Genomic DNA, 16,608 nt, shown 5'->3' on the forward strand with positions numbered 1-16,608 from the left:
TGGAAATTGCGTTCATGGCCAAAGAAATTGAATTGGGAAGTAGATGCAATAAACATACTCCATAATTTACGTAGATGAAATAATACTCCTTTATCAAGTCGATTTAGCAGACGTCATAGCTTCAAGCCTTCAACACACTCTTGCACGTTTGGGCTGAAAAAATTGACACTAGATTATTCATCAAGTTTATGTGAATAGAAACAGATACATTACTTTAATATGCCTCGACATATAGGAAATTGTGACTTATCAACTAGCAGTACAATATGAATCAAACAAATCCATTCCATCGATCCTTACTAAATGAACGTCGTGGTGACTTCAAAAACCTCCGTCTTCAATGAATTAAATTGAATGGTAAAATTTGTAGGACTAATCTTTGTAGTTTTTGGGTATTTTGCATAGAACAAACTTTCGGATTGTTTTTTAACTTTACATATTTTTCTATAAGTTTGATGTTGTCAGTTTGTAGTAACAATTTTTTTGGTAATTATCCAGGGTATTCACCGATGAGTAAGTGACTATTCCCTACGCTGATTTGGAGACACCTCAGTAGACCAATAGAGCTATTCTTACAAAGTTTTGACAATATATAGCAAAAATCTCAAATTTTGGAGTACAACTGTACCCCTGGTTCCTATACTGGATACACCAATGATAGATTGGACAACTGCCATATCCTTATTTGTATTCCCTCTGTCCGTGAAATATTGTTTAGTTTTGTCATTTTAGTGAATGGATCCCACTTTCACTAACTTTTTACACCGACATTATATTATAATACTCGCTCCGTCCCTAGTTACTTAAGTCGTATTCCTTTTTAGGTTGTCCCAAGTTACTTGAGTCATTTCTCTTTTTAGCTAAAAACAAAGCATTTAATCTCACCTCCTTTATTCTTTCTTTTCATTTACTCTCTCTTCTTTCTCTTACTTTATTTTCTCATCTATTTTATTTAACTTATTAAACACAACTTTCTTAAATCTCGTGCCGAAAAGAAACGCTTCAAGTAATTCTTTCTCTTACTTTATTTTCTCATCTATTTTATTTAACTTATTAAACACAACTTTCTTAAATTTCGTGCCGAAAAGAAACGCTTCAAGGAATGTGGATGGAGGGAGTAGTACCGTATAAATGTGGAATTCTCATTCCATTAACTTTTTCAACATACTTTTATTCGCATTTCTTAAAACCCTTATTAACATTAGCGGACACACAACCAAGGGAGGAAGGGCTTATGCCCTCTCCCAATTTTTTTTTTTTAATATTTTGTACTTTAAAAAGTTTTGAAATTTCTAAAAAGTGTCTTCAGCCTTCACCAAACTACTGTATGTGAAGTCTAAAATGTAAAAAACTGAGTAAGAATGAGGGGCTGAAATTGAAATTTGAAATTGCATAAGAAAGTTTAGAAAAAAATGGTTGTCGTTGTTGGCTCGTTGCTACTTAAGGAAGAAGATGAGATAAACAGAGACTGATTAAATTAATATAATAATAGTTAAATTGGCAAATGGCAAGTCCCCTGTCTATAGGCTAGGCCTATATCACATGTTCTACTTCTGTTAGTAATTTTAGTGTATTAAACATAGTTTAATTATTTTACTTCAATTTAACACTTAGGTTTAGTCTGGTAGGCTTGAAAAGGCACTTTTCACAGCCTTTTAACCAGTGTTTGGTAGCTACCAAATCAATCCGCCAACCCGGTACAATCTTCCGGGGTTCCACCCCACACATACTACTATCGGCGCACTCCTGTCAACACTTTTACGGCCTTGAGCAGGTATTAGGGGAGGGCTTTTTCCGATTGTGCTGAAACTGTTGTGTATGTCCATTTTTACCCTTTGGAATTCTCCAATCGCTGTTGTCCAGTACCTCCGATTGACGGTGTGGAGCTCTGGTTCGACACAAATTCAGAGCTCCGGTTTGACGCAAATTCAGACACGGTGGTGTATACCCATTTTTACCCTCCGAATTCTCCAATCGAAGCAACCGTCGCCCCCTTTCGTGCACAATTGAGCTGGTAAAGTGCACTTCTCCGACAGACGCAATTTCGATCTGTGGAGTTTTACCTCGATTAGGATCCAATTCCCGCTCCAGGGCCTCGTGCGAAAATATTGATGTTTGTGTTTGGCGACGGCTTCTTCGAGGGTCTGGAGGAGGAGGGCCTTCTCGATCAGCTTTGAGAGCTCAGTGTAGTATGAGTCTAGGAGGCGACGAGGACGGAGTTGGAATTGATCTGGACGGTGGAGTTGGAGGGCTTGGCGGGGGGATTTTCTGATAATGCGGAGGCGAGGGAGAGAAGGAAGAGGAGGGTTAGTTTAGTCATGGCATAATTGTTTTCAAGGGTTCTCAAGTTGAACCAAACGATTGAATTGGGCTCAACAATCTGGGTGGGCTGAACCAAACAGCTCATAACTTTGCCCATCAACTTTGGAAAAGCCCATTTCCAACAAATCCCTGAAAATAATTATGTGAGCTACCAGACGGGCCTTATTGTATAAAGTAGGTTCAAATATTTATATTGGAAAGGTTATTCAGCTTCGCAAAGCCCTTATTTATTCAACTTTATTAGTAATATTTCTTTCTTGGTATATTTTAAATGAGTTGATCACAAAATTAGAGTAATATTATTATTGGGTAGAGGGTTTTCTATAAAGTACTACTCCTTTTGTCAACAATCCTCCACAATTAATTGGTGTAAATTTTCTTTATCACACTTCCACGATTAATTCTTTCATTTACTCCATCCGTCCCATAAAAATATATTATATAGGAAAATGATAAATACAAAAATTGATCCCAATACAAAATCCAGACCAAATCATGACCATGAGATTTGACAATCTAATGGTCAATAATTAAAGAAAAACACGGAGGGTCATTATAAAGCAGTTTTAGGTCATATTATAAACTTTGGGGTTGAGGTCATTTTAAGATCATTTTATGTCATCCTTATAATAATGACATAAAAATAAACTTACGATTACTTAAAAATAACCTCCATATCCTTGGTTCTGTATTTTTATATTAAAAATAATTTTGCATAGATCAAAACCGCACTGCACCAATTTCAATTGTAAACTTGTGTCACTGCATAAATATCTATTTTAAAAGACATGTTAACTACAAAAAATTTACTATACAGCCACGAAATATTTGGTTATTAAACGTTGCATAATGTTATATACCTGTCTTGTGTGGTTGTCAAGTCCATTGTCCAAAAACGTAAATGTGCACGGACGCAAAATTTATCCCCAGTTTTTAGCCAACTGCTACATTGGTTTCTCCCTTATTTCTCCCTTATTTCTCCCTAACTCAACATTTCATTTTTACATCATTATTTTTTATATTATTTAATTTTCCCTACAAATGTATTTAATAAATAGACTAATAATGAACAATTCATCGTTGTATTAATCATTGGAAAATATAATACAACGAGAAAAAAAAAACTACAAATAAAAAACGCAAATAAACAAAGATTTAAAAAAAAAAATCTAAGACGGAGGGGCCGGAGGGGCGTCGGGATCGAGCCCCAGCGTACTCTGCAGGTGTTGGATGCATTTCCAGAGGGCCGCCTTTTCTTCAGGGGTCCCGCCGCCGGTGAAGTACAGCGTGTACATCTGGGTCAGATTGGCGACATTGCTCGAATAAGTGGCTTTTTCTAAGTCGATGACGGATTCCGATAATGTTATATACCTGTCTTGTGTGGTTGTCAAGTCCATTGTCCAAAAACGTAAATGTGCACGGACGCAAATGCAAAACCCTTTGGAAATTGGGGGCTGAATTTGGAGTGACGACGCATCAACGCCTACTTCTCCCAGTTCTCAATCATCCAAATCTCCTTCCAGTTTATGCTGCTACAAATTGCTGCATATATATACATACATAAAAACACACGCACATAAGAAATTATCGAATTTCCGATATGTCAAACCGATCCGTTAACCAGAACAGGAATGATTACACAAGTTCCGCAAAATCGCAGAAGAAGTTTGTTCCGAAGAGGGATTTCCAGAACCCTAACACTCACCAAACCCTCTCTAACACCCTCCGCGCCACCACAAACACCCCTACTGCCGATACCGTGGCGGCCTCGGCTAGCAGAGTGCGGACGGGGGAGGATGGGGTTAATAGAGCCTCCACGAGTGGCAATTTTGTAATTTACTTGCCCCAGGATGAAGCTGTGGCGGCTGGCCTCGAGGAGGGGGGATTGGATCCCGTCGAGTCTCAGCGCGTTGTTGATCTGCTCAATAGGGAGTTGTCTCGGTTGCTGAAATTGCGCCCTAGAGATTTCTGGAGAGAAGGTTGTTATTTTTTCATTGCACTTGTTGAAGCTATATGAAGCAAATCTTAATATTGGTTGGTTATGTTCGATTTGTAATTCGCTGCTTGACTTTATCTTCTTTTGAGCTGATTCGTTTGATTGGATGAATATCTAGATGTTTCACTATGGAACAAAATGAGATAATTCTCAGAAGGATGTTAAATATCACTATGAAGTATTGGAAGTGATGTGATATGTCTCAAGTTATATGTCCAGTGCTTCCAAAATCCAAATTCCTGAGCACAACATAGTTGATTGTATTCTGCAGTATCATTTGAAAAAGACATTCTTCCAATTTGTTTGCAGTGGCCACTGATGAATCACTGGATGCCTTTCTTGAAAGTTTTCTGAAATTCAGAAGTAGGTGGTATGATTTCCCTCACCGTGGAGCCCGAGGAATAGTTTCTGGAGTAATTGTTGGTGAGTTTGAGCTGTGTCGGCGTGTCTTCATGGTCTTGTACCGTTTGTAAGTTACATGGGAACTCTTTTTTCGTTTATGTTGTTTTGTTTTTTGTCTCTGGTTTAAATGAATGTGAAACTTCTTGCTACAGATCATCCAACCGGGATCCTGGGGCTAAGGCTGCTGACTCATTGAGTGCAAAAGATCATGAGGGTGTGTGGTTCTCTTTAATTCCAGCAATAATAATACAGCGTGTGTTTTATGTTGTTTTCTTTTGCTGTTTTTTATTGCACATTGGTGTGTTTATGCATCCCCGATAGTCTGACTGGTCCATTTCTGCACATTTACCATGGAAATATAATAATTTCTGATTGCATTTTAACTTGACTTGTATGTTGTTTAATGCTTTATTTTATTTATGTAAATCATTTCTACATATAGCTCTGGTCTGACCTTGTACTTTTGATCTTACAATATGAAGCCTGGCCATTTAGAAAGGATGCCTGCATATCTACATTTTACCACAAAAATGCATACATTATGAGGTCATGAAAGAAAAAGAAAAAGAAAAAGGAATTTGATTACACCTTGTCCTCATTAGAATCATGAATATTATATGCAAGAATGCGATACATTTTTTTGTTGCAAAAGGTTTGCATAACTTGGATCCTTCTACTGCATGAAGAAAATATACTAGGTATACATGTAGTATGTGCCAAGTAATTTATGGGATAAAGCAGATTGAACCATTAAGAAGCTTGTTAGCTTACTATGAGTGAAGACTAGGGATGTAAAAGCCTGAAACCAGTAGCTTGGTTTGCATAGACCAAGGAGGAAGGTAGGTTAGGCTCAATAATATTTCTTCAAGAGCCTAATTGATTTCTAGCTCAGAATAATTTCTAAGGAAGTGGTTTTCTTACTTGCTTGCCAAGTATGTGAAAAATATTTTGTTTGAATAATTTGTTACTTGTATACTCTTTTTACGAGTTGTATGTGGTAGCCCTTCTGCAGAAAAAGAAGTTGCTTGAATTACCAAAATTGTTGGATATATGTGCCATATACGGTCACGAAAATGAAGAATTGTCCCAAAAACTGGTATGTATGTATAAACAGCTTACTACTATTGATTCTATCCTTTATCCCTTCCCCAGGACTCTTCTTTCTGCCAATCTCACATGTGATGCTTACATCTTTTTTTAAGGTGACAAATGTAATAAAGGCCCAACCATACATCCAGGATGATTTTCCTGCTCTGATATCGCACTTCATTAGCATTGTCCAGACCATGTATCAACGTTGCAACTCAACTTTAGAGGTGCTTTTTCTATTGTTGGAATTTTACCTTGACAGTACATCAAGCTTTTTGTAACATTCCATATTCATAGTTTTTGAAATTGATTTGAATGATTTGCTATGTGTCTTCAATATGTCGACTAAGTTGATTTTTCCAGCTTTGACATTCATACTTAGCAAGTGTAAGGACATTAAATAGAAAATTGAGCCCCTGGATATATCTGTCTTAAGTGATTGCAACTTGCATCCTGCAAATTACACGTGAAGAATTCAAGCTTGGGACTGCAAAGGCTACATTGGTTTCTTTGTCTTGACCTGATGTATATGCATATGGCAGGAATTAGCATTAATTTACATAAGTTTTTGTTTGCTTCTTTGGTCAGTCTAGTAGTTTCTTGGTCTCAGATTCAGTGGTTGAACTAAAAGTTCTGAAAAGTGGTTAAATACACTAGAAGTAATCTCCACTTTCTAAATACTATATCATACATACTGCTATTTTTTTTTTCATTTGGGGCTTGGCACACAGGGTTTGCTTAGTTCTGGTGGCCATCAAGACCAAGGATCCAGTCGTCTTCATCTCGACTATCTGGAGGTACTCTTAATTCTATGTTGTATTACCCCATCTGGCTCCTTATCTTTCAGTCATCAGTGCGAAACAGTCAGCTTAACAGAATCTTTTGTTCCAAACCAGGATCAAGTTCTTCCAATATGCACATCCATTATCAAAACTCTAGTCTTAACTAAATTTGGCTGCAATTTGTGTTCTGGCCTGATAGATGTATCAATTTTATTCTGTGACTTGCCTTATGTACTTTATTTCATAGGTTATGGACTTCATAAATGATTCAGTTGTATCGTTGGATTCATTTGTTAATGCACATAAACCTGCAGCTGTTTTCTTCTCTTCCCCAGTTGAACTGAGGTACTACACTTACTACTAACTGAACTAGTTCAGTTAATTTACTGACAGTTCTTCAAAATTTCTAAAGTTTTAAGTTTAAAGTTTATGCCATATCATCGTATAACCTATTCTTGGGTCTGCTGGAAGTTTTCTTGCTTCAAATGCACCCCTACTGCACTAGTAACAATTATATGATCTAGAAACTAATGATATAATATTTGAAACTTGTACTTAATTGGATCACGTGAAAATTAAACAGCTCCAAGACCAAGAGAATGTAGGTAAATAAAGGCAGGTTTTACAGCCATTGAGTATATTTCATGGCTGTCTCAACCTTTTCTTTACTGGTCTTCCTCTTATGGCCATGATCCAAATTGAGCTACTGCAGTATGAAGGAAAGCTTATTATAAAAAAGAGATAATTGCATAGTACATCTCTGTCTTTGGCCATTATTTCAAATTTGACCAGAACTTTAGCAAATCAAGCACAAGTAGTTCAGCATGTCAAACTGCTGCTATCTAGTTGAGGTTGTCTTGTTACAAAAATTCATTAAACATTTGAGCAACAACGTGGTTGGATTTTTCAAAAGGATCTTGTAATTTCCAATGTGAATTTGACTCATTGGTTAAGAATATCTTTTATACTGAGAGAAGAATCCTATAAATGAGAGGTGTTTGATTATCTTGGGTAAAGAAGTCAATTTCCAACTGCTTGGCTCACTGTCCCTTTTCATACTCCATTAGAGGGTCTGTCAAAATTTTGTTGTCTCTGCAGTTATGGGAATGAAGAATTACTCACCACCCTTGTAAGGCTACATGACTCATTTCTTCCATCATTGCTACGAGGCTTCAATATTCTTTCTGGAGTAGCTGAAGATAGAAACAAGGAAATATCAAGTGATTTGCTTTCAAGTGCTTTTACTAGTCTGAAGATATTGTCAACGAGGATTGCAAAATTTGGATGGAGATTACTTTATTCATGCTATCTTAGTGATGAGGCATTTGAAAATAGTTATTCTCTTCCAGTTTCAATGAAGATGTTTCCAGCAAATGTGGAGGATCCTGTTGTTAGGGCTGATATTCTAATACAAACAATAAGAGATCTCTCTATTGATCACACCGATGGTCCTGGAGGACAGACGTGGGGAACACTTATCCAGGAAATTGAGAAGAATCACAAAATGATGAGTAGGATTGAATTATTACGGGAAACAGGTAAGAATTTCTGTGACAAATATATATTCATTTTCCTTCTACTTCTTGTATATGTATTGTTCAATTTCATTGTCTCAGTATGAAAGCTCAGCTCCTTCAAGGTTTCTGAGTGCATAAACTAATGTGAAACTCAAGATATATAATCATATACACACTTGGATGCTTGTATATCAAAACGATTGACTGCTGAATCATTTCGTATTATATTTTACACCACTTCCTACACGAGTTTTTGAATGTTTTTGGATGATCTTTAGTTTTTAAGTTGTTTTGGAGCATCCAACTGAGGTTATTGTCCTGTTTGCAAGTTTTATCTTTTGATACACCTTGTGGCTTTTCCATTGTTCTTTGTCTTTATTTCACCCTCTATCCATGAATCCCATTCAACTAATAATTTTTTGTCTGGGTGGAATGAAGGTTGGTTATCAATGGATGATGAACAAAATCAATTTCTTGCTATGATTATGCGGACTTCAATGCGAGCTGATATCAAGCAGAAATCTTCTACTTCATTACCAGCTAGCAGTGACAAGGCCCAGACAGATGAAGGTGTGGCAATTGTAGAGTCAAAAATTAGTCAAATCAAGGAACTGTTTCCAGATTACGGTAGAGGCTTCCTAGTAGCATGTCTCGAAGCCTACAACCAAGATACAGAAATGGTGATTCAGAGAATCCTCGAGGGAACTCTTCATGAAGAATTGCAATCTCTCGACATTTCATTAGAAACAATGCCTCCCTCAAAGTCCACGTTACTGGTTAGTAGTCAAGACAAGGGTAAGGGGAAACTAGTGGTGTCTGCAATATCTCCTCCGGAAATCGTGGGACCCACTGTCACAAAATACCAACCTGGAGCATCTTCAGTTTCGTCGTCGTCTTCATTTGGGAGGTTTACGCGGAAGAATATGAATGACTTGTCTGATTCTGAGACCCTAAATGCCAAAAACGAAGAGGCACTAGCAAAAACTGCAGCTCTTGCATCTCAACTCGAGTATGAAGATGAGTATGATGACTCCTTTGATGATCTGGGTTTGAGTGTTGGTGATTCAGGATTGGACGAATCTGAGACCCTGGGGGAGAAACATATACAGGGGAGAAGAGCTACAGAAGCTGACACAGGCAGCTCGACTTCTGGTGCCGACAGTTCAAAGTGGGTCTCGCGGAAAACCCCACAGTTTTATGTCAAAGACGGTAAGAACTACAGCTATAAAGTGGAAGGTTCTGTTGCTGTGGCCAATCAAAACGAGGCAAAATTGGTTAATCTAGCACAAAAGGAACTTATCCATGGCCTTGGACGAGGTGGAAACCTCCCCTTGGGCGCTGTTAAAAGTTTATCAGATTCGAAAGACGAGCAGAACAAAAAATCTGATGGTGATGAAGGCGGAAGACGAGGAGGACGAGGTACTTACAGGGGTAGAGAAAGAGGACTTTTTATCACCAATAGGTCTTCTCCTAAATCAAATGAGCAGCAGCAAGAAGGGCAAGAAAATGACAGAACTGGGGGAAGGGGAGGCTTCGGTAGAGGTCGAGGAAGACGAGGTTTTATGTCCAGTACAATGAATAATAGGTCACCCCCAGAATCAAATGAGCAGCAAGAAGGACAAGAAAACAACGGAGCTGGAGTTAGGGGAGGCTTTGGGAGAGGCGGAGGAAGGAGAGGGGGTGGCAGCGGGTCACCCCCAGAATCAAATGAGCAGCAAGAAGGACAAGAAAACGATGGAGTTGGAGTTAGGGGAGGCTTTGGGAGAGGTGGAGGAAGGAGAGGGGGTGGCGGCGGCAGGGGAAGGAGCAACTTCAGGAAAGACAGAGCAATGAGTAAGCATCTAGGTGGATTACCTGCTCATTACAACTAATCACATATGTTTCTTCTTGCTCAATTCAATATGTTAGACCCTCTTTTTGTATAGACTTTGGCCAATTTTGTAGCTTTGTCAAATCCACTTTTGTGGCAACCAAATTTGTATCAGGGAACGAGGACTCAGCTTTTACATTGCTTGACTTTGTTTTTACAAGAACATAATTTTATTATGTACCCCGTGTTTTGTTGATCAAGAATTTATTTAATATCGAAGCTTTCATCTGATGGCCAATTCATTTCTCTCTCTTTGTTTTAAAATTAATGACATAAAAATATAATTCTAAAATCTTGATGGATTTAAATTGAGTTCGATTTTTGTTTTGAATGAGAAAGTTGTGAAATGATTTTTTGAACCTCCATAATAAAATACCTAGCTCTGCCACTGTAAACTAGTACTCCCTCCGTCCCATTAAAAATGCAACGTTTAATTTTGCACACTTATTTTGAAAAAATTATAATAAATAACTAAAGTGGTGAAAAAATAAAGTATAAGAGAGAATAATGTAGATGAGAGTCCCCTTTATATTATTCTCTTTTTTACCTAATTTTTTCTCTACTTTAACTATTTATTATTATTTTTTCAAAATATGTGTGAAAAAGCAAACGTTTCATTTCTAATAGGACAGAGGGAGTATATCACAGGTATAATTCTAATTCCTTTCAATATGAAAACAGTAAAATGAGGATTGCTATAATAAGATTAATAGCATTTGCCTCTGATAAGATTATAGTGAAAAAATGGAGTGCTAATACAGTGGATTCCCAATCTGTGAACAAATGATAAAACTAGTATCGTGCGAATGTGCAGGCAAAAAGGGTGCGACAAATGTTATTTATCCCCGAGAGTGCTTGATCCTCTTTTACTCATCGACTGCAAAGTGGCCTGCGTTCCTCCCCTGCACCACAAAAACACCAACATCAAATTACTCATCCCAGAAGAATGAACAAGAAAAAGCTCGATGATCAGTCCCCTCCCTGACAAGAGAAAGGAGAAGTAGTTTGGCTTTCGAGAGATGAACAACTTACCTGGGCCAATGCCCGTTGTTTGTTCAGTAACTGCGTCCGTGCCTTGTTGAGAGCTGAGTTAGGGGACTTGTACATTCTCTGTCAACAAAGAGGGTAAACATGAGCAAAATCGCCTTAATGATGCATCTCAAGTCTCAATACTGTATTTCATACTCATCCCCACCTCAAGGAAACTAATCCTTACTTCAGAATTTACATCAAATGTCACACAAGGCTAGGTGCAACCACGTATTTAGATGTTACAAAGTTTAATAGACATAGCAATTCTTAATCCATATACTGTAACTTAAAAAGGTTCATCAAAAGACATGCAATCAAACATCAGAAACATGATCATCTTGAAGAGTCATGAAAGTGTACCATGAAATAACCCCTTCAGAACTTGCAATGCACTAATGTATTACAAATCCTATCTCACATTACATTCAATCAAATATGTATCAACAAATGTACTTGGCCAGCGGTTCTAACACCAAGAAAATTCAGATCCAACTAACCTTTTCGCGCCCTGACATACGCTGTTCGGTCCCTGATAGGAGCTTCTTCTTGGGCGTGAAACCAAACACATCATGGAGAAATTGGTTCTCCTGCCATACACATGATAAATAACAGATTATGATAACCTGTAAAAGAGTCGATTATAGCAGGACTACTGGCAAATAAGTACCTGCATGTGCTTCACAAATCCTCCTCCAAGGAAATGTTTCAGGAAGTTCAACTATAACGCAGAAAGATATTAGAAAATGTTAGAAGCCAATACAATAAAGTGCTAAAATATGTAGAGAAGATAGCATTACCTGTATCAATTGAGTCCATGAGCTTGTGTTCAGAGGATCTCCACCTATCTTCATCGAGGTCTCGGGTGTATAACCATCCTGGCATTTGATATAAATAAACTTCAAGCTGTCTAGAAACCAAATCTACGGAGATTAAACTAATAGAAGCATACTGCATACCTCAAGGAAGTCTAGGATATCACAGAATGTGTGCCTCTGACTATTGAGATCTTTCTTGGCAGAACCTTTACCACCGGCCTCAGCAGAGAGGCCCCGCACTTGACCAAGTACTTTAGTTCTCAATCCATGTAAGTACATCAATTTTCGGGAATCCTTCCCTTCATCAATAGTGGGCTCAGAAGAGTCCTTAGTTTCGCCACAGAATTTGTCCAGGCTCCCTATCTCAAAGATTAAAGCAAGTGCTTCACCAGCTGCAATACGCAGTGCTCTGTCATCCTTGTCCAACAGTGTAGAGAAGTACAAGATTGTCCTGAATTATTTCAAGTAAAACACTTAAAGTTCTTTGAACCCGACATACTTCCAGAACTAATGTCTTCATGATATGGAATAGCAAGCTTAACTAAATATTTGATATTAATACTTACTCTTGCCAACTCTTAGGGTTCAGCGCCCAGCCATTCACAGTAGTGAGTAAAAATGACCAGGAAGAGACCATCATCGCTATCACTGCTGGCGAAGGTTTAAAGGCAGCCACCTGAATGTAGATATCAGTTTTAGAATATATGATTGAACAGCACAGACTAACAGAAGAATAAATAGCTGACAAGAATAAATAGCTGACACATTGCACTCTTATATCCACGGCTCGATTGAACTGCACTGAGTATATGCACCACTTAACATTGCATGGTGACAAGAGGCGAAAAAGTAAAGCACACGACCATACTGATAACAAGAAACAAGATTACAGACTATATCATACTGAACGGTATCTGCTGTAGTTTTGTATGCTTACAGACACAGATATATTAATATAGGCCCAGGATCAAACAGGATGGTCATGCAGTGTGTCAAATCTAATTTGGATCATTGGTCTTTGCATGGCAATAATGCATCATTTCATGAAAACCATAGATCACAATGGTCCAGAGTGACTTTTACATACCATGGCACGGAAAGTTTATGTTTCATTCTCTACCTATTCATATAAAAATAAATATATATGTATAATATTGAAAAGAATACAAAACATCTTGGATCAGTTAACAGAAAGGATGCATACATTGGCACCCAATTTCGGATGAGCCACTTGCCACATTATGTGCATTGATTTTTCCGTTTGTTCTGGATCTTCACCGCCAACAAAAGTAATAACAGCCAAACATTGGAGCAACTGTGAACATATAGCAATATCCAGCATCAAATTAGGCATCCAAGGCAACAACTTGCTTAGCTGAGCTATTGAAACATAACATACCGACAGAATCTTAGATGTCTCAGGCCGAATTCTCAGAGCATCCGATATAGGGGAGAGTGATTCTTCCAAGATCTCTTGAGCCTTCTCCCCAGGACCCACAGTCACTGCTAAAAGTCCTGTAAAAGTGTACAAAGTAATTAAGTTCACCAAATACTAGCCAAACAATGAAAGGCTAGATACAATATGTCGAAGGCAGGTGAAACCTATTGCATGAGATGCCAGGGAAACCTCCTTTGCAGAACCCTTTTTAATTGAATTGAGGCACTGCTGCAGGAATGTAGCAAATCTAGGTGGAGAAACAAAAGACAGTATCGAACTAAAACTTTAGAACATAATACTGAAGATGCTTAGAACACAATATTTAAGACGTTATTAACCTTCAATATACATCTAAAGAATTTTGTTCAATGAAAATGCTTGAAAATGGAAAGATTTGGTAAAAGTTTAACTAGTTAATTGGTTGTAAAAAATACATGATTCAAACTCAAATTTATGCAAAACCAATACAATAGAGTTTAGAATGATACAGAAACACCACTGAATTCTTACTTTGTTTCGACAAATTCATTCTGCAAGCTGCTATTGAATGACTCAATAATAGATGCCAAAGCCTTTTCTCTAGTGGACCCCCTGTATGAAAATAATATACAGATATAATATCAGGATGATAGGAAAGTAGAATCAAAATTTATAGAAGTCTTCACATACCCCTCTTCAGGAGAAACTCAAATGATGATTTATTTCTGTTAAAAAAAGAAACACTTAAACCATACATGATTCATCACATACATTATCCAGACATGAGGAAACTTTTTAATAGACTATCGACATGCATTACATATACATCATTATGCAATAATAATACAATATGAAATAATCACTTTTAGAACAATAAAGATTAAAAGACAGTTCCTAGTATCTAAGTATCTTATACATGAAACTAAAAAGGATTACCTCTTCTCGTACAAAGCATCCAAGCACTGATCAAGCAAATCATCCTTATCAACCTGAACTTCATTGAGACCATTCTCTGTCATATTGTCTAAGCGCATGGACGAGGTCGATGAGCTCAGACTATCTGTATCATCGCTATCCAGCATGGTAGCAAATTTCTTCTGAGAACTTTCTATAATGCCCATAACAAAATTGTTCAGCAATTATTTCCAAATTCAGTTCAAGTACATCTAATACTAATAAAACTTGTTATGAGCAAAAAAATTTAGAAGAAACAATGTTTAATTTGAGGCATTCAGAAAGTACACCAACATTGCCACTCAACAATTCATAACTTGAATCATCATTTTATTAAATTAGTTACAATATGGAGAATAATTTACAGGCTTGCAACTCCCTTAATCCTGATTCACCACCAAAAACAAAAAATACAAACCCCAAATTCTCTAACATAAATGCGTCACAGTAATCGGCTTTCAAACTGTTCAATCCACTCGTAAAGTTGATCAAAATATACATTAAAACATGCGCATAAACTAGTGAAACGTCACATATCACAATTTGAGTTTTTTTTCCATAAAAGCATAAGTTAATAATTTACCGTCAAAGTCCAAGTATACTCTATTATTAAATGAAAAAGGTGTTCAACCTCGATTGCAATATAGCTAAAGAAAGCTCCGAAGGTTAATTCTTGAACCAAGATCGATTAATTTGATTTTTCCATGCGTAATTAACTACACCAAAAGAACAAGCACGCTCGGAAATTAACTTCTTGCCGCAGCAATTTTCGAGTTTCCGAAACGAAACAAAAAAACAGTGGAAAAAGAAAGGGGGGAAACTCACTTTTACCCATGGAGTGATGCAAATCGAAATCAAAATCCGGATCCGAATCCGAAAGCTATAAGCGGCGGTAACTTAGTTATTGAGAAACAATACAAGGACGACTAAAATCTGAATGATGAAAACAAGCAGCTAATAAGTAAGAATGGTGAATTGGATAGTAATAGAGCTTTGAACTGAATAACTGAATTGAATCGAGAAAGGAAGTATCCATGAAAAGAATTTGGAGATTGGAGATTATGGAGAAGGGGAAGAGAGAGAATTGCAGGGCCTGTGGAGGAAAAAATTCAGAGGCAAATTGCCAGATTTCTTAACAGCATCACTATAAATAATAACGTTCTCTCTATATAAATATTACCATATCCTTTTTTCTTTTGTTTTTAAGGAAGCATATTCCTAACTTAAAAATTGAGATTCTTAGGCCAAAAATAGCTGGAATAATTACCAATTTTGCAATTTTGTGGTCAATCCTTTAAAACTGATAAATTATACTCTCTAGGGGTGAGCATTGGGATTTCGGTTCCGTCTTTTACCTAAATTAAACCAAAATCGAAAGATCGAATTTTTTTCAAAACCCAAACTAAACCGAACCCGAAAAATCGAAAAACGAACTTCAAAAACCGAACAAAATCAAAATAACTGAAATTATATGAAAAATCGAAAAAATCACACACATATACATACATAGGGTTGTGATCAATTGAGATTTTTTAGGCTAATTGAGAAATGAGATTCAATATCAGCCAATCATTTTTATTAAATGAGTGGTCCAGATTTTGCCACATAAAAAATAATTTTAGATTAATTTATTATGAAAGGGTATAATGGTAATTTGCTCACAACGTTAGAATTTTCTGTTCGTACTTTTTCTTTTTCTCGGCGACGCGGCCCTCTGTGTGGCATGGCCCGCAGCTCCTGGCCACCGATTTTTTTTTATTAATTCTCTCAATTTTTATTTGAATCTCCGCTCTTTTCATTATCACCAGTCTGCTTTTGAAAAATGAGTTGATTCAATTGGGTGGATAGGAACCCCGATGAACTCGTTCGAAGGCAGGAGCGAAGAGGAGAAGAGGAGGAGGGAGGAGTGGCGGCGAGCGCGTTAATTTCCGCCCGTTCTATCGGGTGCATGGGCATGTCGAAGACGAGCCCGGTTGATGGAAGACTACTTGGCGTCGCCCCGTTACCCGAGCGGAAGTTACTGCGTCGCCGCTTCGGGAATGTAAACGGTTATTTTTGGGTTGTAACATGCTCAGTGTACACGCTGCAATTAGGCAGCTTGCCTGCTGTTCGACGAATACCACAGTTGGGCGAAGCCTTTGCCTATTTGACGCTGAGGAAGTTTTGTAATTGTATCCGAGCCGTCTTTGGTCTAGAGATCGGACGTTGAGCGTGCTTTTGGTGTCCTCCAATCGCGATGGGCCATTCTACGGTGCCCGGTTCGACAATGGCACGAAAATGATGTCGCCTCCATCATGTATGCATGTATCATATTGCACAATATGATAATAGAGGATGAAGGATATTCTGCAGAGAACTGGGCACCGGAAGAGGGTGCAAGTACGAGTCACGGTGTTGCAACCGCCCCACTGC

The 16,608-nt window shown here is 37.6% G+C and overlaps 2 protein-coding genes across 6 annotated transcripts; one reads left to right on the forward strand and one right to left on the reverse strand.

Moving 5' to 3' along the window:
* Positions 1 to 3,715: 3,715 nt before the first annotated feature.
* LOC125195811 (activating signal cointegrator 1 complex subunit 2) lies at positions 3,716 to 10,154 on the forward strand. Of its 3 annotated transcripts, XM_048094053.1 has the most exons (10): positions 3,716 to 4,301; positions 4,628 to 4,787; positions 4,873 to 4,934; positions 5,722 to 5,816; positions 5,923 to 6,036; positions 6,541 to 6,606; positions 6,839 to 6,936; positions 7,690 to 7,811; positions 7,941 to 8,129; positions 8,547 to 10,154. In XM_048094053.1, exons 1-10 carry the CDS (start codon positions 3,923 to 3,925, stop codon positions 9,977 to 9,979), a joined length of 2,718 nt encoding a protein of 905 aa, XP_047950010.1. In that variant the 5' UTR covers positions 3,716 to 3,922; the 3' UTR covers positions 9,980 to 10,154. The 3 variants fall into 3 exon arrangements, with proteins under 3 accessions (XP_047950010.1, XP_047950009.1, XP_047950011.1); XM_048094052.1 differs by having other exon boundaries at positions 7,690 to 8,129; XM_048094054.1 differs by lacking the exon at positions 3,716 to 4,301 and having other exon boundaries at positions 4,721 to 4,787; positions 5,733 to 5,816; positions 7,690 to 8,129.
* Positions 10,155 to 10,679: 525 nt separating this feature from the next.
* Positions 10,680 to 15,330, reverse strand: LOC125196251 (interferon-related developmental regulator 1-like). 3 transcript variants are annotated; one of them, XM_048094690.1, is made up of 14 exons: positions 15,022 to 15,330; positions 14,179 to 14,350; positions 13,933 to 13,967; positions 13,752 to 13,854; positions 13,428 to 13,510; positions 13,225 to 13,340; positions 13,030 to 13,140; positions 12,392 to 12,501; positions 11,967 to 12,276; positions 11,808 to 11,885; positions 11,678 to 11,728; positions 11,508 to 11,597; positions 11,011 to 11,088; positions 10,680 to 10,880 (listed from the first exon to the last, which is right to left on the reverse strand). In XM_048094690.1, the coding sequence occupies exons 1-14, from the start codon at positions 15,029 to 15,031 to the stop codon at positions 10,845 to 10,847; spliced, it is 1,383 nt and encodes a 460-aa protein (XP_047950647.1). In that variant the 5' UTR covers positions 15,032 to 15,330; the 3' UTR covers positions 10,680 to 10,844. The 3 variants fall into 3 exon arrangements, with proteins under 3 accessions (XP_047950647.1, XP_047950648.1, XP_047950649.1); XM_048094691.1 differs by lacking the exon at positions 13,933 to 13,967 and having other exon boundaries at positions 13,774 to 13,854; XM_048094692.1 differs by lacking the exon at positions 13,933 to 13,967.
* Between the last annotated feature and the right edge of the window lie 1,278 nt (positions 15,331 to 16,608).

This window comes from Salvia hispanica, chromosome 6, assembly GCF_023119035.1.
Source record: "Salvia hispanica cultivar TCC Black 2014 chromosome 6, UniMelb_Shisp_WGS_1.0, whole genome shotgun sequence".
In the NCBI taxonomy this organism is placed as follows: domain Eukaryota; kingdom Viridiplantae; phylum Streptophyta; class Magnoliopsida; order Lamiales; family Lamiaceae; genus Salvia; species Salvia hispanica.

What these genes read in the sequence shown, in the direction of transcription:
- LOC125195811 (XM_048094052.1), top strand. Translation starts at nt 3,923, where the DNA reads ATGTCAAACCGATCCGTTAACCAGAACAGGAATGATTACACAAGTTCC. An exon ending in AAGAATTGTCCCAAAAACTG is followed by an intron (nt 5,817 to 5,922) that starts GTATGTATGTAT and finishes TCTTTTTTTAAG; the next exon opens with GTGACAAATGTAATAAAGGC. An exon ending in GTTGCAACTCAACTTTAGAG is followed by an intron (nt 6,037 to 6,540) that starts GTGCTTTTTCTA and finishes CTTGGCACACAG; the next exon opens with GGTTTGCTTAGTTCTGGTGG.
- LOC125196251 (XM_048094690.1), bottom strand. An exon ending in AGACATCTAAGATTCTGTCG is followed by an intron (nt 13,141 to 13,224) that starts GTATGTTATGTT and finishes ATATGTTCACAG; the next exon opens with TTGCTCCAATGTTTGGCTGT. An exon ending in ATCCGAAATTGGGTGCCAAT is followed by an intron (nt 12,502 to 13,029) that starts GTATGCATCCTT and finishes ATCTACATTCAG; the next exon opens with GTGGCTGCCTTTAAACCTTC.